The 24,062-nt window shown below is 38.7% G+C and overlaps 1 protein-coding gene across 1 annotated transcript in view; it reads left to right on the top strand.

The window, feature by feature from the left end:
- PIEZO2 (piezo type mechanosensitive ion channel component 2) overlaps nucleotides 1-24,062 on the top strand; it is a 656,646-nt gene that overhangs the window by 258,262 nt on the left and 374,322 nt on the right. The window contains exon 3 of the mRNA XM_064294736.1: nucleotides 18,046-18,171. Within this exon, the coding sequence (XP_064150806.1) occupies nucleotides 18,046-18,171 (126 nt within the window). The remainder of the gene's footprint in view (nucleotides 1-18,045; nucleotides 18,172-24,062) is intronic.

Here is a 24,062-nt window from a genome sequence, read left to right as displayed (position 1 = left end):
TGAGTAAGGAAGACCAAAGAAGATTTGATGCCTTTGAACTGTGGTGTTGGCGAAGAATGTTGAATATACCATGGACTGCCAAAAGAATGAACAAATCTGTCTTGGAAGAAGGGTGGCCAGAATGCTCCTTAGAGGCAAGGATGATGAGACTGTGTCTTATATACTTTGGACATGTTTTCAGGAGGGATCAGTCCCTGGAGGAGGACATCATGCTTGGCAGAGTACAGGGTCAGCAGAAAAGAGGAAGACCCTTGAGGTGGATTGACACAGTGGCTGCAACAATGAGCTCAAGCATAACAACGATTGTAAGGATGGCACAGGACTGGGCAGTGTTTCGTTCTATAGTGCATAGTGTCGCTATGAGTTGGAACCGACTCAACGACACCTAACAGCAACAATAACAACATTGAGCTCATCAAATGAGTTATTAATTTTAGAGATTGTATTTTTTTTAGTTTGAAAATTTTTGTTTCTTTTGTTTTGTTGTTTCTTTTTCCCTGTTGACAATTTCTATCTTTCCATCCATTTTAAGATTATTTATCTTTACCTCATGTAGCATGGCTATAATGTGTGCCTTAAAATCATTGTCTTATCATTCCAACATCTGGGTAATTTCAAGGTTGGCATTTGTTGGAGATCTCTTGAAAATTGGTCAGATTTTCCTGGTTCTCTGAATGACAAGTAATTTGAAACTGTATCCTGGGCATTGTGATTATGTTGCCAGACCTTGGGTCATGTTAAAATTCACTGGAGAATGTTTCTTTTTGTTTGTTTGGTTGTTTCTTTGTTTTAGCAGGCAGTCAGTCTCTTTGGTTTCAGACCACAAGCTTTTTCTCACTGTGTATGTATGGTTGCTCCAGTGTCAATTTGGGTCTTAAAAACTTTGCTGTAGTTTTGGGTCTCCCCTACACATGCTCAGCTCAGGGCTTGGTCTAGGTCTTGGGTATTTCTTTATATCATACTCCAGTTCTTAAAGTCTTTGCTATGCTTCTTTGGGTTATTTCCACACATGCTTAGTTAGGGGCAAGACCAGGAGTTTTAATGGTTTGTAACAGAATAAGGGGCTTCCTCCTCCGACTCCCTTCCCTCCAGAATTTCTCCTTTCATCTTTAGCTCTTTAAGCCACTTTCCCCAGTTCTTTTGGTCAAAGAAATAGTATTTTTTCTTAGGCATTTTGGATACTTACAGGACAGCCACAACAGTGCAGTTTTACAACTGCTCTACTTTGTTCATCCAAATGAATTATTATTGTACTTCACTTCATTCATCCAAATGCATTACTATCTCCTCTAAGTTTGAAAGAGAATTTACGTGTATAGATGCACAAGATAAACGAAAAACAGAAGGTAGACTATAAATGTCTAGTTATTAATATAAAATTATGAAACATGTAAAGAAACAAAGTATTGCCCATACGCAGAAGAAAAAAACAGAAACTGTCCCTGAGGGAGCACAGACATTTGGTCTAATTATACAAAGGCTTTAAATCGCCTGTCTTAAATATGCTCAATGAGGTAAAAAAACAATAGACAGAGAGGTAAAGGATATGAAGTCATAGCCTTAAATAGAGAATATAAATAAGGAGATAGACATTTCAAAAAGGAATTGAGACTCAGGGGAGGCGGGGCCAAGATGGCTGACTAGGTAGATGCTACCTCGGATCCCTCTTGCAACAAAGACTTGGAAAAACAAGTTAATCAATCACATATATGACAATCTACGAACCCTGACCAACAAACACAGACTTAAAGAGTTGACCTCAGTGACGAAGACTGAGAACGAACAACCACGGGGAAGCAGCGACTGTTTTTGGAGCCTGGAGCCAGCATCCCAGTCAGGAAACCTTGGCGCTGGGCTTTGGGCTGGGTGCCGGGGAGCTGAGCACGGCATCCTGAGACTGCGCAAAAATGGGGTGCAGCCCTAGCCTCCTGAACTGACCTCGGGGGAAGCCCAGCCAGTGCACTCAGGCAGTGCAGCAACGCGGCTGACAGGAGAAGTCACTGGGAAGCAGCGACTGGTTTTGGAGCTGGGAGTGCAGCGTCCCAGCTGATGAACCTTGGTGCAGGGCTTTGGACTGGGAGCAGAGGAACTAACCACGGCTTCTGAGACAGCGCAAGCAAGGGACGTGGGCCTGACCATCGGGGACGATCTCTACCCAGCCAGCGCACAGTCGACGTGCCCCTCGGAAATCTCAGATAAAACAGTCATCCCAAGCAACATAAGTAACTTTGTCTATATTCTGGGGTGTTACTCTCTCCTAATTATCTGAACCCTCCCCTCCCCTTCCCAGGCGGCTTCATTAACATTGGAATTTCCTGAGCCAGAGAGTAAACTTCTCTGCGGTTTTTCTTTTTTTCTTCTCTTTTTTTTTTTTTTTTGGTCTTTTCCTAACCCATTCTCCTGGCCTGAGAGAAGCAACTACAAAAAAACCCGGGGACGAAAAATCCTTCCCTAATTGGACTAAAAACACAGAACCAGCTCCGGCCAAGCATATGTGATCCACAGTCTTGGGCTTTCATCCCTACAGGGAACAAGGTGGCTATTATAATGCAAAGGCATTTCTGATAGGGATCTGACTGCATTTGTTTTAGCGGATTTACTGGAAAGACAAGTTTCCCAGGTCTGACATCTCTGCGTATTCAACAGAGCCCTAACTGACCCACAACAGGGAACTGAGGGCTGAAGCTCCCCCCAGACCACCTAGCCTCCTGCCTTAGGGGTCTAAGGAGGGTGACACCTACCAATCTGTAGAGGTACTTGCATTGGGGGCCTAAGGTACAGCTGCAGAGCCCACCCACCAAGGTGCTTTAGGAATAGAGACACACCTACCTCAGTGACACTTGGGGGAAGCCTGTCAGCATCCTGCCCCCCCCCCGGAGTGTGAACCCCAGCTGCTACTAGAATCTGGTGCACACAACTATCACCACTACTTCTCGAGGTGGATAGGTGACAGTCTGCATCACACACTTGATGACCCAAAATCAGATTCTACTCAAGAATAGTGAATGGACTCAGGCTTATATATCTGGTAACAGCCCAAACCAGCTGGTAAAAGGAAATAAGTGAGTCAAGGGCTACAACACTCAAGACAGCGCAGTCTAGTAGCCCATCTACGTATATTGAAAGAAAACACAACAAGATAAGACTCAGTGAGCAAATATAGAATAAATCACTACAATATCTTAGTGATGGCTCGGAGACAGCAGTTGATATCAAACCACATAAAGAAGCAGACCATGATTGCTCCCCAAACTAAAGAATCAAAATCTTTCCCAAGTGAAGATACAATCCTGGAATTGCCAGATGCAGAATATAAAAAACTAATTTGAATGCTTCAAGACATCAGGGATGACCTCAGAGATGAAATAAGGCAATCTGCAGAAAAAGCCAAGGAACACACTGGTAAAACAGTTGAAGAACTCAAAAAGATTATTCAAGAACATAGTGGAAAAATTAATAAGTTGCAAGAATCCATAGAGAGACAGCATTCAGAAATACAGAGGATAAACAATAAAATTACAGAATTAGACAATGCAATAGGAAGTCAGAGGAGCAGACTCGAGCAATTAGAATGCAGAGTGGGAAATCTGGAGGACCGGGGAATTAACACCAATATAGCTGGAAAAAAATCAGATAAAAGAATTTAAAAAAGTGAAGAAACCCTAAGAATCATGTGGGACTCTATCAAGAAGAATAACTTGCGTGTGATTGGAGTCCCAGAACAGGGAGGGATAACAGAAAACACAGAGAGAATAGTTGAAGATCTGCTGGCAGAAAACTTCCCTGACATCATGAAAGACAAAAGGATATCTATCCAAGATGCTCATCAAACCCCATTTAAGATTGACCCAAAAAGAAAATCACCAAGACATATTATCATCAAACTTGCCAAAACCAAAGATAAAGAGAAAATTTTAAAAGCAGTCAGGGATAAAAGAAAGATCTCCTACAATGGAGAATCAATAAGAATAAGTTCATACTACTCAGCAGAAACCATGCAGGCAAGAAGTCAATGGGACGACATATACAGAGCACTGAAGGAGAAAAACTGCCAGCCAAGGATCATATATCCAGCAAAACTCTCTCTGAAATATGAAGGCAAAATTAAGATATTTACAGATAAACACAAGCTTAGAGAATTTGCAAAAACCAAACCAAAGCTACAAGAAATACTAAAGGAAATTGGTCAGAAAACCAATAATATCAGATACCAGCACAACACAAGGTCACAGAGCATCCTGATATCAACTCAAATAGGGAAATCACAAAAACAAATTAAGATTAATTAAAAAAAAAAAACAGGGAATCATTGAAGTCAATATGTAAAAGATCACAATTTAAAAAAAAATCAAAAAGAGGGACTAAATACAGGTGGCATAGAACTGCCATATGGAGAGGGATACAAGGCGATATAGGACAATACAAGTTAGGTTTTTACTTAGAAAAATACGGGTAAATATTAAGGTAACCACAAAGAGGTATAACAACGCCATAACTCAAAATAAAAACCAAGAAAAATGTAACGCCTCAGCAAACATAAAGTCAAATACTATGAAAATGAGGAACACACAATTTGCAAAGAAAAACGCCTCAGCACAAAAAAGTAAGTGGAAAAATGAAATTGTCAACAACACACATAAAAAGGCATTAAAATGACAGCACTAAAATATAATTACGCTGAATGTAAATAGACTAAATGCACCAATAAAGAGACAGAGAGTCTCAGACTGGAAAAAGAAACACGATCCGTCTATATACTGCCTACAAGAGACACACCTTAGACTTAGAGACACAAACAAACTAAAACTCAAAGGATGGAAAAAAATATATCAAGCAAACAATAAGTAAAAAAGAGCAGGAGTAGCAATATTAATTTCTGACAAAATAGACTTTAAAGTTAAATCCACCACAAAGGATAAAGAAGGACACTACATGATGGTAAAAGGGACAATTGACCAGGAAGATATAACCATATTAAATATTTATGCACCCAATGACAGGGCTGCAAGATACATAAAACAAATTTTAACAGAACTGAAAAGTGAGATAGACACCTCCACAGTTATAGTAGGAGACTTCAACACACCACTTTCGGAGAAGGACAGGACATCCAGTAAGAAGCTCAATAGAGACACAGAAGACCTAATTACTACAATCAACCAACTTGACCTCATTGACTTATACAGAACTCTCCACCCAACTGCTCCAAAGTATACTTTTTTTTCTAGTGCACGTGGAACATTGTCTAGAATAGACCACATATTAGGTCATAAAACAAACCTTTGCAGAATCCAAAACATCAAAATATTACAAAGCATTTTCTCAGACCACAAGGCCATAAAAGTGGAAATCAATAACAGAAAAATTAGGGAAAAGAAATCAAATACTTGGTAACTGAACAATACCCTGCTCAAAAAAGACTGGGTTATAGAAGACATTAAGGAGGGAATAAAGAAATTCATAGAATGCAACGAGAATGAAAACACTTCCTATCAAAACCTCTGGGACACAGCAAAAGCAGTGCTCAGAGGCCAATTTATACCGATAAATGCACACATACAAAAAGAAGAAAGAGCCCAAATCAGAGAACTGATAGAACAAATAGAAAGTGAGCAACAAAAGAATCCATCAGGCACCAGAAGAAAACAAATAATAAAAATTAGAGCTGAACTATTGAATTAGAGAACAGAAAAACAATTGAAAGAATTAACAAAGCCAAAAGCTGGTTCTTTGAAAAAATTAACAAAATTGATAAACCATTGGCCAGACTGACTAAAGAAATACAGGAAAGGAAACAAATAACCTGAATAAGAAACGAGATTGGCCACATCACAACAGACCCAACTAAAATTAAAAGAATCATATCAGATTATTATGGAAAATTGTACTCTAACAAATTTGCAAGCCTAAAAGAAATGGATGAATTCCTGGAAAAACACTACCTACCTAAACTAACACAATCAGAAGTAGAACAACTAAATAGACCCATAACAAAAAAAGAGATTGACAAGGTAATCAAAAAACTCCCAACAAAAAAAAAGCCCTGGCCCGGATGGCTTTACTGCAGAGTTCTACCAAACTTTCAGAGAAGAGTTAACACCAATACTACTAAAGGTATTTCAAAGCATAGAAAATGACGGAATGCTGCCTAACTCATTCTATGATGCCACCATATCCCTGATACCAAAACCAGTAAACACATCACAAGAAAAGAAAATTACAGACCTATATCCCTCATGAATAAATAGATGCAAAAATCCTTAACAAAATTCTAGCCAATAGAATTCAACAACATATCAAAAAAATAATCCACCACGACCAAGTGGGATTTATACCAGGTATGCAAGGCTGGTTTAATATTAGAAAAACCATTAATGTAATCCACCATATAAATAAAACAAAAGACAAAAACCACATAATCCTATCAATTGATGCAGAAAAGGCATTTGACAAAGTCCAACACCCATTTATGATAAAAACTCTCAGCAAAATAGGAATTGAAGGAAAATTCCTCAGCATAATAAAGGGCATCTATACAACAGCCAGCATCACTCTAAATGGAGAGAGCCTGAAAGCATTTCCCTTAAGAACGGGAACCAGACAAGGATGCCCTTTATCACCGCTCTTATTCAACATTGTGCTACACGTCCTAGCCAGAGCAATTAGGCTAGACAAAGAAATAAAGGGCATTCGGATTGGCAAGGAGGAAGTAAAATTATCTCTATTTGCAGATGACATGATCTTATACACAGAAAACCCTAAGGAATCCTCCAGAAAACTACTGAAACTAATAGAAGAGTTTGGCAGAGTCTCAGGTTATAAGATAAACATACAAAAATCACTTGGATTCCTCTATATCAACAAAAAGAACATCAAAGAGGAAATCACCAAATCAATACTATTCACATTAGCCCCCAAGAAGATAAAATACTTAGGAATAAATCTTACCAAAGATGTAAAACAGCTATATAAAGAAAACTACAAAGTACTACTACAAGAAACTAAAAAGGACCTACTTAAGTGGAAAAACATACCTTGCTCATGGATAGGAAGACTTAACATAGTAAAAATATCTATTCTACCGAAAGCCATCTATACATACAATGCACTTCCGATCCAAATTCCAAAGACATTTTTTAATGTGATGGAGAAACAAATCACCAACTTCATATGGAAGGGAAAGAAGCCTCAGATAAGTAAAGCATTACTGAAAAAGAAGAAGAAAGTGGGAGGCCTCACTCTACCTGATTTTAGAACCTATTATACAGCCACAGTAGTCAAAACAGCCTGGTACTGATACAACAACAGGCACATAGACCAATGGAACAGAATTGAGAACCCAGATATAAATCCATCCACATATGAGCAGCTGATATTTGACAAAGGCCCAGTGTCAGTTAATTGGGGAAAAGATAGTCTTTTTAACAAATGGTGCTGGCATAACTGGATATCCATTTGCAAAAAAATGAAACAGGACCCGTACCTCACACCATGCACAAAAACTAACTCCAAGTGGATCAAAGACCTAAACATAAAGACTAAAATGATAAAGATCATGGAAGAAAAAATAGGGACAACCTTAGGAGCCCTAATAAAAGGCATAAACAGAATACAAAACATTACCAAAAATGACGAAGAGAAACCAGATAACTGGGAGCCCCTAAAAATCAAACACCTATACTCATCTAAAGACTTCACCAAAACAGTAAAAGACCACCTACAGATTGGGAAAGAATTTTTATCTATGACATCTCCGACCAGCGCCTGATCTCTAAAATCTACATGATTCTGTCAAAACTCAACCACAAAAAGACAAACAACCCAATCAAGAAGTGGGCAAAGGATATGAACACACACTTCACTAAAGAAGATATTCAGGCAGCTAACAGATACATGAGAAAATGCTCTCGATCATTAGCCATTAGAGAAATGCAAATTAAAACTACGATGAGATTCCATCTCACTCCAACAAAGCTGGCATTAATCCAAAAAACACAAAATAATAAATGTTGGAGAGGCTGCGGAAGGATTGGAACTCTGATACACTGCTGGTGGGAATGTAAAATGGTATAACCACTTTGGAAATCTATCTGGCGTTATCTTAAACAGTTAGAAATAGAACTGCCATCATACAACCCAGAAACCCCCCCCTCAGAATATACCCTAGAGAAAAAAGAGCCTTCACCGAACAGATATATGCACACCCATGTTTATTGCAGCTCTGTTTACAATAGCAAAAAGCTGGAAGCAACCAAGGTGTCCATCAATGGATGAATGGTTAAATATATTGTGGTATATTCACACAGTGGAATACTACACATCGATAAAGAACAGTGACGAATTTGTGAAACATTTCATGACATGGAGGAACCTGGAAGGCATTATGCTGAGTGAAATCAGTCAGAGGCAAAAGGACAAATATTATATAAGACCACTATTATAAGATCTTGAGAAATAGTATCAACTGAGAAGAACACATACTTTTGTGGTTACGAGGGGAGCAGGGAGGGAGGGTGGGAGAGGGTTATTTAATGATTAGTTAGTAGATAAGAACTACTTTAGGTGAAGGGAAGCACAATACTCAATACACGGAAGGTCAGCTCAACTGGACTGGACCAAAAGCAAAGAAGTTTCTGGGATAAACTGAATGCTTCAAAGGTCAGCGGAGCAAGGGCGGGGGTTTGGGGACTATGGCTTAAGGGGACTTCTAAGTCAATTGGCAAAATAATACTATTATGAAAACATTCTGCATCCCACTTTGAAATGTGGCGTCTGGGGTCTTAAATGCTAACAAGTGGCCATCTAAGATGCATCATTTGGTCTCAACCCACCTGGATCAAAGGAGAAAGAAGAACACCAAGGTTACACGATAACTATGAGCCCAAGAGACAGAAAGGGCCACATGAACCAGAGACTTACATCATCCTGACACCAGAGGAAGTAGATGGTGCCCGGCCACAACCGATGACTGCCCTGACAGGGAGCATAACAGAGAACCCCTGAGGGAGCAGGAGAGCAGTGGGATGCAGACCCCAAATTCTCATAAAAAGACCAGACTTAATGGTCTGACTGAGACTAGAGGAATCCTGGCAGTCATGGTCCCCAAAGCTTCTGTTGGCCCAGGACAGGAACCATTCCAGAAGACAACTCATCAGACATGGAAGGGACTGGACAATGGGTTGGAGAGAGATGCTGATGAAGAGTGAGCTACTTGTATCAGGTGGACACTTGAGACTGTGTTGGCATCTCTTGTCTGGAGGGGAGATAGGAGGGTGGAGAGGGTTAGAAACTGGCAAAATTGTCACAAAAGGAGAGACTGGAAGGGCTGACTCATTAGGGGGAGAGTAAGTGGGAGTATGGAGTAAGGTGTATATAAGCTTGTATGTGACTGACTTGATTTGTAACTGTGCACTTAAAGCTCAATAAAAATTAGTTTAAAAAAATAAAGGAATTGAACAGAAATTCTGGAGTTAAAAAAGTACAGTAACTAATATCAGAAACTTACTAGAGGGTTTCAGTAGCAGTTTTGAGAAGATAGAAGAAAGGATAAGTGAACTTACCCTTATCCTGAAGATAGGAGAATTGAAATGATCCAATCTGAGTAGCAGAAAGAAAAAAAGGATGACAAAAAATGGAACAGAGCCTAAGACCTTTGGAATACCATCGAACAGACACAATATACATAATGGGAGTTTCAGAAGGAGAGGAGATAGAAAGAGGCAGAAAAAAAAATTTGAGCAAATAATAGCTGAAAATGCCCCAAATTTGATAAAAGACAAAAATCTACACATCCAAGAAACTGAGGGAACTCTGAAAAGGATAAACACGAAGATATCTCTACTGAGACACATCATAATCCTGAGCCAAAGACAAAGAAGGAATCTTGAAAGGAGCAAGAGAGAAGCACTTTTCGTGTACAAAGGATCCTTAGTAAGATTAATAACTGGTTTCTATGAGAAACCATGGAGGCCAGAAGGCAGTATAATGACATATTTAAAGAGATGACATAAAAAACTTGTCAACAATTACTCTTCGTCTGGCAAAACTACCCTTTAAAAATGAAGGATAAATTAAGACCTCCCTAGATAAACAAGGAAACCCCAGTGGCATAGTGGTTAAGTGCTATGGCTGCTAACCAAAGGGTCAGCAGTTCGAATCCACCAGGCGTGCCTTGGAAGCTCTATGGGGCAGTTCTGCTCTGTCCTATAGCATCTCTATGAGTCCGAATCGACTTGATGGCACTGGGTGGGTTAGATAAACAAAACAGAGGGAATTTATCAATTGTAGACCTTCCCTAGAAGAAACCCTAGATACAGTCCTTAATGCTGAAATTAAAGGATACTAGACAATAACTCAGAGACACAAAATAAGTAAATAACTTAGGTAAAGATAACTATGTAGAGATATACAAAAGCCAGTATCATTGTATCTTTGGTTGGTAATTCCTCTTTATATTTCCTATGTGATTTAAAAGACAAATGTGAAAAACAATAATTATAAAACTATGCTAATGGGCAAACAGTGTGTGAAAATGTAATTTGTGACACTAACAAAATAAAGAGGGCAATGAAGCTGTACAGAAACAGAGTTTTATATGTCTTTGAAGCTAAGTTGCTATCAGTTCATACTAGATTATTATAAATTTAGGGTGTTTAATGTAATCTCCATGGTAACCACAAAGAAAATATCTAAAAAATATACACAAAAGGAAATGAGAAGAGAATCATAATGGTGCACTACAAAAAAATCAATTAAATATAAAAGAATGCTGTAATGGAGGAAATAAGGGATTAAAAAGGTATGACATACATAAAACATAGCAAAATGGCAGAAGTAAGTCCTTCATTATCAGTAATTACTTTAGAAGTAAATGGATTAAACTTTCCAACCAAAAGGCACACGTTGGCAAATTGAGGCGGGGTGGGGGGAAGCCTATGATCCAACTACATGTTGTCTACAAGATACCCATTTTAGATCCACAGACACAAATAGGTTGGAAGTGAAAAGTATGTTCTATGAAAATAGTTATAATCAAAAGAAAACTGGGTATCTATACTAATATCAGACAAAAATATACTTTAAGTTGAAATTGTTGTGAGAAAAAAAGCACATTATATATTGATGAAGGAAATTTTTCTAGAAGATATAACAACTATAAACATCTACACCAAATAACATAAGCCCAAAATATCTGAAGTAAACACTGGCAAATTGAAGGGAGAAATAGTTTTACAATAATAAAGGACATTATATATTTATGAAGGGGTAAATACATCAAGAAAACATAATAATTCTGAACATATTTTCACTAAACAACACAGACCCAAAAGATACATTGGCAGGATTGAGGGGAGGAATAGACCCGTAAAACCTGTTGCCATCTTGTCAATTCTGACTCATAGCAACCCTATAGGACAGAGTAGAACTGCCCTATACGGTTTCCAAGAAGCGGCTGGTGGATTCAAACTGTCGACCTTTTGGTTAGCAGCTCAACACTTAACCACTGCCCCACCAGCTCTGCAATTATAGCTTTCTCCCTAATCAGGAACAAGCCATTGATGCCATTTTCATCATTGCTATTCGACTTTCTGGTAGTTCTGTTGTTGTTAGTCGTCATCAAGGTGTTTCTGACTCATGGTGACCCCAATAGAACCCATGTGTGCAGAGTAGAACGGCTCCATAGGGTTTTCAAGGCTGTGATCTTTCAGAAGCAGATCCCCAGGCCTGTATTCCAAGGTGGCTTTTGTTGGGTTTGAACCACCAAATTTTTGGCTAGTAGAGAAGTGCTTAACCATCTGTGCCAGGGAAGGACTCCTTTGGAAGTTCTAACCAGTAGTACAGTTAGGCACAAAAAGAAATGAAACCCATTTAAATTGGAAAGGGAGAATTAAAACAATCCCTTATATTGAAAATCTGTGTTTGCAGATGACATGATGTCATGTATTGAAAATCCTAAAGAATCCGTGAAAATACAAAAAGAGCAAAAAAATTCAGCAAACTTGCAGGGTACAGAGCAATATGCGAGAATGTTGTATTTCTGTGCACCAGCAATGAAAATACTGTAAAGTAAATTAAGAAAAACAGTCTTATAGTAGCATCTAAATTATAATGTTATCCTATTATAATAGCATCTAAAAAGGATATAATACCTAGGAGAGGGAAAGACTTGTACATTGAAAACTAAAAAGCATAGCTTGAAGAAATTGAAGAAGACTTAAATAAATGCAGAGATATCTTGTGTTCATTGGTTGGAAGACATAATATTGTTAAAATGTCAACAGTGTCCCAAATGATCTACAGAGTCACTGCAGTTCCTATTAAAATTTCAACCACTGTTTTGAAAGAAGTGGAACAGCTGATCCTTGAATTCCTATGGAATTGCAGGGGGCCCTGAATAGCCAAACTGTATTGAAAAAATATCAAACTCGGGAGGATTCATACTGATTTCAAAACTTACTACAAAGCCATAGTAATAAAAACTGTGGTGCTGGTGTAAGGATAGAAATATAGATCAGTATAATAGAATTGAATGTCCAAAAATAAACTTATATATCTATGGCCAATTGATTTTTGACAAGGGTGCCAGTACTATTCAGTGAGGGAAGGATAGTATGGTGCTGTGACAATTAGATAGCCACATGAAGGAAGAATGAATTTGGACCCCTGTCTCACACCATATCTAAAAATTAACTCAAAATGGATCAGTGACTTAGATATAAGAACTAAAATAACAAAACTCTCAGAGAAAATGTAGGCATAAATCTTCATGGTCTTGGATTTTACAATGGAATCTTAAATGTGAGACCAAAAGCATAAGCAACAAAAGAAAAAAATAAATTAGGCTTCATCAAAATTAAAAACTTTTTGTGTCAATGAACATTATCAAGAAAATGGAAAGATAATGTACACAATGGAAGAGATTATTTGCAAATCAGGTATCGGATAAGGCATAGTATCCGGAATATACAAATAACTAACAACAACAAAAAGACAAAATAATCCAATTAAAAAAATGGACAAAGGGCTTGAATATACATTTTTTCAAAGAGTATGTACAATTGAAAAACAAGCAGATTAGAAGATGATTAATACCACTAGTCATTCCATAAAAACCAAAACCAAACCCATTGCCGTTGAGCAAATTCCAACTCATAGTGACCCTGTAGGACAGAGTAGAACTGCACCATAGGGTTTCCAAGGAGCAGCTGGTGGATTCCAACTGCCAACCATTTGGTTAGCAGCCGAGCTATTAACCACTACACCACCAGGGCTCCTCAGTAGTCATTAGGAAGTGTAAACCAAAGCAAAACTACAATGAAATGCTAATTTATGCTCACCTTGGTAGTTGTAATAACAAGAAATGGAAAACAACAAGTGCTGATGAGTATGTGGAGAAATTGAAACCTTCGTGCATGGTTGGTGAGAATGTAAAATGGTTCAGACACTGTACAAAACAGTGTGATGGTTCCCCAAATAGTTAAACATAGAATACTAAATGACCCAGCAATTCCACTCCTAGATACATACCCAAAATAGTTGAAAACAGGCACTCAAACCAATACATGTAGAGACATACTCATAGCAGCACTATTCACAATACTAAAAGGTGGAAACAACCCAAATATCCATGAGAAGATGAATGTTTGAACAAGTTATGGTATATACATACAATGGAATGCTATTTGGCCGTGAAGAAACATGAAATATTGAAACATGCTACAACATGATTGAACCTCAAAAGCAATGCTGAGTGAAAAAGGCAAACATGAAAGTTCACCTATTATGTTACTCCATTTATAGGAAATATCCAGAATAGGTAAATCTACAGAGACAAAGACTGGTGGTTGCCAGGGATTGGGAGGAAGGGAGAATGGGGAGTAACTGCTTAATGGATATGGGGTTTCCTTATGGGGTGAAGAAAATATTTTGGATCTAGACAGAGGTGGTGGTTGCATAATATTGTAAATTCACTAAACGCTAGTGAATGTTTCACTTTAAAATTGTTAATTTTATGTTATATGAAAATTTCAGCTCAGGAAATGTTACTGTAAGCTGATACTATACTTAACAGGTAAAATCTACTTCATTATAACACACCCTTATATGTTATATGATCTTGAAAAAATTTCTGCGTATTAATAATCCTGTTTTCTTCTAATCAGAGCAATGAAAAAAACTAAAATGGGTTTCAGAACGAACTAAAAGATTGTTTCTCTTGCCTTCGCTTTCATTTGTTTTAAACTTAGGATTCTCTTAAAAGCTAACAAAACTCCATTTCATTAAGATTTGTTTTTGTTTAAGTAACTGACTACATGTGAAAACTATATTATTTCAAAAGTTAGAAAAATGTAAAAAATGCATTTTAGAATGATAAATATATTTTAGTTATATTTTTCTTTGTATGTATGTGCATGGCATTTTCTCGACTTCTAACCGAAAGAGACTGCCTTTTCCCCAATTAATGGACTTTGCCTTTTTGTCAAATATCAGCTGCCTGTAGGTGGATGGATTTACCTTTGGGTTCTCAATTCTGTTGCATTGCTCTGTGTGTGTCTATTGTTATACCAGTACCAAGCTGTTTTGACTACTTTGGCTGTATAGTGTGTTTTGAGATCAGGTAGTATGAGGCCACCTACTTTGTTCTTCTTTAACAATGCTTTCCTTTATTCAGAGACTCCTTCCCTTCCGTCTAAAGCTAGTGATGAGTTTTTCTATCTCATTAAAGAACGCTGTTGAGATTTATATCCAGATTGCATTATATCTATGTATCACTTTGGGTAGTATTGACATTTTCACAATGTTAAACCTTTCTTTCCAAGAGCACAGCATGTTTTTCCATTTATATAGGTCTCTCTTGGTTTTTTGCAATAGTGTTTTGTAGTATTCTTTGTATAAGTCTTTTACATCCCTGGTTAGATTTATTCCTAAGTCTTTTATCTTTTGGGGGACAATGGTAAGTGGTTTGTTTTCCTGATTTCCTTTTCAAAGTTCTCTTTGTTGATGTAGAGGAATCCAACTGATTTTTTTTTTTTAATGTTGATCTTGTATCCTGCCACTTCACTGAATCCTTCTATTAGTTCTAGCAGCTTTTTTTTTTTTTAATAATTTTTATTGAGCTTTAAGTGAACGTTTACAAATCAAGTCAGTCTGTCACATGTAAGCTTATATACACCTTACTCCATACTCCCACTTACTCTCCCCCTAATGAGTCAGCCCTTCCAGTCTCTCCTTTTGTGACAATTTTGCCAGTTTCTAACCCTCTCCACCCTCCTATCTCCCCTCCAGACAAGAGATGCCAACACAGTCTCAAGTGTCCACCTGATACAAGTAGCTCACTCTTCATCAGCATCTCTCTCCAACCCATTGTCCAGTCCCTTCCATGTCTGATGAGTTGTCTTCTGGAATGGTTCCTGTCCTGGGCCAACAGAAGCTTTGGGGACCATGACTGCCAGGATTCCTCTAGTCTCAGTCAGACCATTAAGTCTGGTCTTTTTATGAGAATTTGGGGTCTGCATCCCACTGCTCTCCTGCTCCCTCAGGGGTTCTCTGTTATGCTCCCTGTCAGGGCAGTCATCGGTTGTGGCCGGGCACCATCTACTTCCTCTGGTGTCAGGATGATGTAAGTCTCTGGTTCATGTGGCCCTTTCTGTCTCTTGGGCTCATAGTTATCGTGTAACCTTGGTGTTCTTCTTTCTCCTTTGATCCAGGTGGGTTGAGACCAAATGATGCATCTTAGATGGCCACTTGTTAGCATTTAAGACCCCAGACGCCACATTTCAAAGTGGGATGCAGAATGTTTTCATAATAGTATTATTTTGCCAATTGACTTAGAAGTCCCCTTAAGCCATAGTCCCCAAACCCCCGCCCTTGCTCCGCTGACCTTTGAAGCATTCAGTTTATCCCAGAAACTTCTTTGCTTTTGGTCCAGTCCAGTTGAGCTGACCTTCCGTGTATTGAGTATTGTGCTTCCCTTCACCTAAAGTAGTTCTTATCTACTAACTAATCATTAAATAACCCTCTCCCACCCTCCCTCCCTGCTCCGCTCGTAACCACAAAAGTATGTGTTCTTCTCAGTTGATACTATTTCTCAAGATCTTATAATAGTGGCCTTATATAATATTTGTCCTTTTGCCTCTGACTGATTTCACTCAGCATAATGCCTTCCAGGTTCCTCCATGTCATGAAATGTTTCACAAATTCGTCACTGTTCTTTATCGATGTGTAGTATTCCACTGTGTGAATATACCACAATATATTTAACCATTCATCCATTGATGGACACCTTGGTTGCTTCCAGCTTTTTGCTATTGTAAACAGAGCTCTAGCAGCTTTCTTGTGGCGTCTTTAGGATTTTCTGTATATAGGATCATATCATCTGTGAGTAGGGATAGTTTTACTTCTTCCTTACCGATTTGAATGCCCTTTATTTTCTTTTCTTGCCTTATTGCCCTCGCTAGTACTTCCAATAAAATGTTGAATAAGAGTCGTGGTAATAAAGGGCACACTTTTTGGTTCCCATTCTCAAGAGGAATGCTTTCCGTCCCTCTCTCGGCTGTTGGTTTTGTATAAATTCCCTTTATTATGTTGATGAATTTTGTCATAGATTGAGTTGTGTCCCCCAAAAATATGTGTACCAATTTGACTAGGCCATGATTCCCAGTATTGTATGATTGTCCACCATTTTGTCATCTAATGTGATTTTCCTGTGTGTTGTAAATCCTATCTCTGTAATATTAATGAGTTGGGATTAGTGGCAGTTATGTTAATGAGGAAGACCTCAATCTACAAGATTAGATTGTGTCTTAAACCGGTCTCTTTTGAGATATAAAAGAGAAAAGTGAACAGAGATACAGGGGATCCTCATACCACCAAGAAAGCAATGCTGGGAGCAGAGCTTGTCCTTTGTATAAGGTTCCTGCTCTGAGAATCTCCTAGACCAGGGGAAGATTGATGACAAGGACCTTCCTCCAGAGCCAACAAAGGGAGAAAGCCATCCCCTGGAGCTGGCACCTTAAATTTAGACTTCTAGCCTACTAAATTGTGAAAGAATAAATTTCTCTTTCTTAAAGCGATCCACTTGTGGTATTTCTGTTATAGCAGCACCAGATAACTGAGACAAATTTCTCTTCTTTTCCTCTTTTGCTGAGAGTTTTTATTAGATATGGATGTTGGACTTTATCAAATGCCTTTTTCTGTGTCAACTGAGGATCATGTGATTCTTTTCCTTTGTTTTATTTATGTGGTAGATTACATTGATTGATTTTCTAATGTTGAACCATCCTTGCATACCTGGTATGAATCCAACTTAGTCGCAACGTATTATTATTTGATATGCTATTGAATTCTATTGGCTAGTATTTTGTTGAGAATTTTTGCATCTGTATTTATGAGGGATATTGGTCTATAGGTTTCTTTTTTAGTGATGTCTTTGCCTGGCTTTGGTATCAGGGTTATGCTGGCTTCATAGATTGAATTCAGGAGGATACCTTCCTTTTCTGTGGTCTGGAATAGTTTGAGTACTTTTGGTGTCAACTGTTCTCTGAATGTTTCCATCTGGGCTGGGGCTTTTTTCTTGTTGTTGGGAGATTTTTTTATGGCCCTTCAATTTCTGTTCAAATTTTCTACCTCAATTTGTGTTTGTTTAGGTAGGTAATGTGTTTCTAGAAATTTGTCTGTTTCTTATAGGTTTTCAAATTTTTTGGAGTACAATTTTTTTGTAGTATTCTGTTATGATCCTTTTTATTTCAGTTGGTTCTGTTGTACTGTCATCCATCTCATTTCTTATTTGGGTTATTTGCATCTTCTGTTTTTCTTTTGTTAATTTGGCCAGTGGCCTGTTGATTTTATTGATCCTTTCAAGGAACCAACTTTTAGTCTTATTCATTCTTTCTATTGTTTTTCTGTTCTCTTTTTCATGTTCATGTACTTTTGAGTGCATCTGTAAAAGATTACGTAGAGAAATGTCCCATGACAGACTGTACAGGGGGCATAATGAGTGTGCTTCATCTTAGGTTCTCTCACCATCTTTGTGCTGTTGTTCCCTAGGACATACGGGACGGCTGTTAAAGTCTCTGTGCTTCACCAGTCTCTCCTTCCTGTTGCTGCACATCGTTTTCCACATCACACTGGCCAGCCTCGAAGCTCAACACCATATCGCACCTGGTTATAACTGTGAGTATTACGGTGCTGGCTTTATTTTCATAGTGTGTATGTGCACAATAAGGCTATGTGTCATCACACTTATAGAAATTGATGTAAAATTATAATATTTATGGTAGTTTTGTGGCCAACCTAATCACGGACATTCCAGTGCAGTATAAATATATGTAAAGAAGGTTTGCTACAGGGAATTAGGTAATGAGAGGAAATTAATTAATTAATGTATCTTTGACATGTATTAGGTACTAGGCCCCTACCTGATCTGTAAGAAATTATCATTGGGCTGAATCTAAGAAATCCAGATTTATATACAGCACATACAGCCCCTGGAACTTGCAGTACAGCTATTGAGGCAAAACATGTACAGTTTCCAATATGGTAAGAGTACAAAAGTTGAACAACGTTACATGGCAGTGATAGCAATCCTAGTATAAAGAATAATATTTTATAAGTCTTTATGGGAAAATGTAATGACATATATAGTTTTTTGTTTCTTTCAAATTGGGAGTTCTTTATTGGTATTCATAAGGAAATGATACTTCTTATACATATTATATTTGAATTTATGATCTGAAAAAGTCCATACGTACATGTTTTATCTAGGTAGTGTCATCATTCCAAAATTACCTGCCATTGATTTAATTAACATAAGATGTGTTATTGTCACTGGCTTATACAGAAGCGTTTCAAGTAGATGGAAAACGTCCCACATGTTTTAGGTTGACGCTAAAGAAATTCTGGGGCACTTGAAATAGACAATAATAACAGCTTTAACCTGTCAGGTTTTCTTTCAAAAACCCATTTGTGGACTTGAAATCTCCTGAACTTTCGTAACTTCAGGAACAAGTAATATGAAGTAAACTACTTATTACCTTTCCCTATAAAATAAAAAAGAGATGAAAATTTTTCATGGTTCAAAGAGTAGTGAGGGATTGCGTAGTAAAATTTCTTTTTAGAAATTATTTCTTATCCCTCACTGCATAACTTTTAGATATGTATAGCACTAAATTCACTATTCATTTTGGCCATTTTATTGAGTTCAGAGTCCCTTTGATAACAGTGCCTGGCCAACACTTTAAGATACAATTTTTTTTAAATTCAGATGCAGTGTGAATATCGTGACATTCATCATTTTAAAGTATACAGTTCAGTGATTTTCAGTATATTCTCAAGGTTGTACAATCATCCTCAATGTCTAATTCTTGAACATTTTCATTGTCCCAAAATGAAGCCCCATTCCCGTTAGCAGTCACTCCCCATTCTCTCCCTACCCAGCCCCTGCAGCTACACAGCTACTTTCTGTCCGTGGTTTTGGTTATTCTGGACATTACATATGGATTAAATCATACAATACTTGGCCATTTGTGTACGGCTTTTTTTCACATACCGTAATGTTTTCAAGGTTCATCCATGTTGTAGCATGTATCAGTACTTCACATCTACCTTAGTCAACTACTACTGTTATAACAGAAATACCACAATTGGACAGCTTTAACAAAGAGAAGTTTATTCTCTCACAGTTCAGTAGGTTTGAAGTCTGAATTCAGGGTGCCAACTCCAAAGGAAGGCTTTCTATTTCTTCCAGGTCTGAAGGAAGATCCTTTTGATGCATAAGTCTTCCCTTGGTCTGGGAGCTTCTCTGAGGAGGGACCCTGGGTCCAAAGGACACGCTCTGCTCCTGGTACTGCTTTCTTAGTGGTATGAGGTTCCCAACTCTTAGCTTGCTTCCCCTTCCTTTTATCTCTTGAGAGATAAAAAGTGGTGCAGGCCACACCCCAGCCAAACTCCCTTTACATTGGATCAGGGATGTGACCTGGTAAGGGTGTTACAATTCCACCCTAATCCTCATTAACATAAAATTCAAACACAAAATGGAGGACAACCACAGAATACTGGGAATCACTGCCTAATCAAGTTGATACACACATTTTGCGAGGGATGTAATTCAATCCATGACAATACCCTTTTATGGCTGAATAATATTCCATTGTTAAAATTTGACTTTAATATTTGGTAAAAAGCCAAAAGTCATCCCATTATTAGAAACTTTTTTTTTTATGTTTAAAGAATGGCATTTAGAGCATCTTATAATGAACATTTATGATATTTGGCCAGGTTCAGATCTTTTTGGACTTAGTAGAAATGTTAGCAGCAATATTTTGTACTTTTTTTTTAATTGTGCTTTAAGTGAAAGTTTACAAATCAAGTCAGTCTAGTCTCTCATACAAAAACTTATACACACCTTGCTATGTAACCCTAGCTGCTGTCCCCCTGAGACAGCACACTGCTCTCTACCCTGTATTCCCCCTATCCATTCAACCAGCTCCTGTCCGCCTCTGCCTTCTCATCTTGCCTTCAGACAGGAGTTGCCCACAGTCTCATGTGTCTATTTTGTAATATTTTTTAACAGAAAAATCTTTGGCTATGTCTTAATAAGACACTCTTAGGGCCGTAAGGAAGGATTTTCTAACTATAGTGATGTCCAAAAAAAAAGGCTATTTTCATGAATGATGAGTTCTTGATCACTGGAAGTATTTAATCACAGGATAATTACAACTTCTCAGATTTTACAAATTTGATTTTACAAGTAAATGTGTCACCCAGTTATGCAAATAATTTCAGGTAGCTGTGATGTTTTAAGGACTTGTCTGTAGGGTGTTTAAATTAGGAAATAAAATTTATGATCTCTTTCGCCCCAGAGAATCTAGGTATTTCTGTTTTTATTCCATATAATGATAAAATGTAATACAAATGCTGAATGTTAAACAACATCCTCTTTTTTACATTCAAAAAACATTTAAAAATGTGTTTATCCTCTGTATGGTCTCCTATAGATGAGATAAACAGAAACAGACAGAACACACAAGCCACACACACACATCACACACACACTACACTCGCAAAAGCCACACATGCACTACATTAACACACACACACACACTGTACTCACACACCATACGCATACCACACTCACATACCACACACACACACTACACAGATACAGGCACACCTCACACACCGTATACACACCATACATAGCACATTCACATGCCCCACACACATCGCACACACCCACCCCACACATATACGTACATACACCACACAGACACACACCATGCTTACACACACCGTATGAATACCACACTCACACTACACAGACACAGGCACACCTCACACTGTATACACACCACACTCACACACTGCACATGTATCACACACACACACCACATTCACATACACCATATGCACACACTGGACTCACACGCACGTTTGTTGTTGCTTTGGTTCCTCTTGCACAGACAGGAATCTAAATTACCTGGCTACTTTGGATGAGTTCCTTATTACAATCACCCACACACCAAAATATTTCTCAGTGGTGAAGGGAAGAGGCCAACTCAGGTGTACTCAGAAGCTGGCCTCTTGACCTGCCTCTTCCTGTGTTCTCTTTGTGGTGTTAGGGCTGCCTCTTCTAACCTCAGACTAAATATTTTGGTTTCTAAATAGCGTGGTATTACCGTATCTTTGTCAGATATTTTTATTCGTGGACATATAGCCTCTACTGTTGTTCTTTACTGCACCAAACCTTCATCATGACAGAATCTAATGTGCTGTCCTTCCTTGCTTTTCTGAGGTCCTTAAAGGACAGCTCTGCCCTGTCCCACAAAGAGCCATCTAATGGAAGTCATAACAGTGAACCTCTACAAAGTTAAAGTTCCGATATATGTGACTAAGGTGCCCATATAGAGAGAAAGGATATGCTAAAGGCCTGAGTTAGAGACAAAATGGAGCTCTTTGCCTGCAGTCATGGTCCCTCGAGGCAGAGTTTGTAGAAATTATAAATTCCCTCCAAGAAACTAGAGCTGTGCCACAGCAGCGGCTCACAGATGGGGCAAGTCTTTTCTGTTCAGATTCATGTGTAGTGTTTACAACTAATTCATTCTTGAGAAAATCTGAAAGAGAAGGGCACACAAACTTCAGAGCTTTGTGAGCCAGTTATCTGCAGATTGACACCGAGCAGATTTTCAGCCTGGAACATTTTTAATGATCAAGTTACATAAACTCCTGAAAACACTGTTTGGGTGGGTAATGGAAACACTGGCTTTTAATTTCAGTTGACTTCACCTCACTGATGTTACTGTTTTTTGAGCATTTGGAGCCACGATCACACCATCAGCGCTGTAAACACAAACTCTGTTATTTTCATATCCATATTTAAAGGTTGCCTCTTTTGGCATCTGCAGATGCAAAGTAGCAAAATTTCAAGCAAAAGACAAAAACTCTTGGCTGGAGTGTTGTGCATTTTGAATTCTTTCTCTATGTCTAAGGCACTGGTAAATAAAATGAAATCATCCAGACAGGCCAGGATTCCCAATCATATGTGGCGTTCAACTTCAGGACCACCAAGTGCTCATTTATGTGTTTAATTTTGTTTTCCTGACTACTTCTCTCCCCATTAAAAATCATATAGCTTCACCCTCATTATAGCAAAAGTTCCCAGCATCCCTCGAGTCTAAGACACATGTCTGGGGGACAGCAGTAGCATTTATAAATATTGAGCCATTAGACGTTCTTGTTTCCCCAGAGTCCTGTGAATACTAACTGGCAGTAGTAAAGGTTTTTTTTTTTTTTTTTCAAACCACCCTGTTTAGTTTTTGACTAGCTGGCAGATTTGTTAAAGGTGTCATTGTGCAGAACTGAAACTTAACCCCCCTTCTGTTTTTTCCATTTCCACAACGGTGCTCTTACAGGTAAGTGAGGAAACCAGTGGGGTGGGAGGGCCTCTGTAAACTTTCCTCAAACATGTGTTGTGCTGCCTACTAAAATATTTTCATTCCATCAGAACTATGCTATTTAAATGAGTGTAAACCCGGTTCCAATTATGTCATTACAGATTACATAGAAGTAGTTTGTTTGACTCAGTGGTGGACGTGTGGCTATGTAGTGAAATTTCAAGGCCAGACTGCATTCTTGTGCTGTGTTACAAAGCAAGCTATTGATTCAAAGACACTTTTGAGTTCAAAACTGTGAAAAATAATATTGAGTGGTCTCTGATGATAATAGTTACTATATAAAGCCCCTGTAAGACTGTAGGACACCAGAGGTCATTATATTCTCTTTCCAGTGAGTGACCCAAAAATAGCCACCAATATTCTTTAAGTAGGGCGCTCTACATCCGCGATCCCATTTCAAACACGACTTTCTGGTGGGAGGGCTGCAAGGATGTGGAGCCAGGCCTGTGTACCTGCACAAGGCCGAGGAGTAAGGGGCTGGAATCCTGCCTGATACCCAGGCTGCACACCCGCTTCCAGGCTGGGTCCATCTGGAAAAACAGGGCCCATTCCATTCACAGAGTGGACTGTGTTGTCTGATCCCTGGGGGGCTGAGCCGTTTCAGAACGCCTCTGCTCCAAGGGCAGTGTTTTTCTCTTGTAAATGTGTGCCCGGGCTGCAGGCGGTGCTGAGGGTACGGGTTACAGCCATGAAAAAGCAGGCCCCGAGAGGCAGGAGTGCTGCACAGAGCCGTGCAGGGGCCCAGCTGGGAGCCAACTCTGATCTGTCTGGCTGTCCAGAGCCTTTTCCCCTCTTCATGTAACCCCTCATTTATGATTCGGGTAGGATTGTCCCCTCTATTACACTTTCTGGAACTTTGAATAAGCCTAGCTTCAAAAGACTTAAAGAAGAGTTTCTGAGATTTAGTCCATTATCTCCTCAGAGGCATCTCTAAGAGATTCGTTAGCCGGCCTCATCTGACACCCCCCTGGGCTTGTGACTGGGGACAAACGCCTTCCTCTGCCCTCTCTTGCTATGCCTCTGGGTCTTCTCCTGTTTGGAGATCTATCCTTGAAGGTCATTAATTACTTCCTTTGTTGACTCAGTTGCGTGCTTTAGTTGCCTTTGTTTCCC

The sequence above is a fragment of the Loxodonta africana genome, chromosome 11 (assembly GCF_030014295.1).
Source record: "Loxodonta africana isolate mLoxAfr1 chromosome 11, mLoxAfr1.hap2, whole genome shotgun sequence".
NCBI lineage: Eukaryota > Metazoa > Chordata > Mammalia > Proboscidea > Elephantidae > Loxodonta > Loxodonta africana.
The sequence above is the reverse complement of the archived record's forward strand: the minus strand, read 5'-3'. Positions and strand labels throughout refer to the sequence as shown.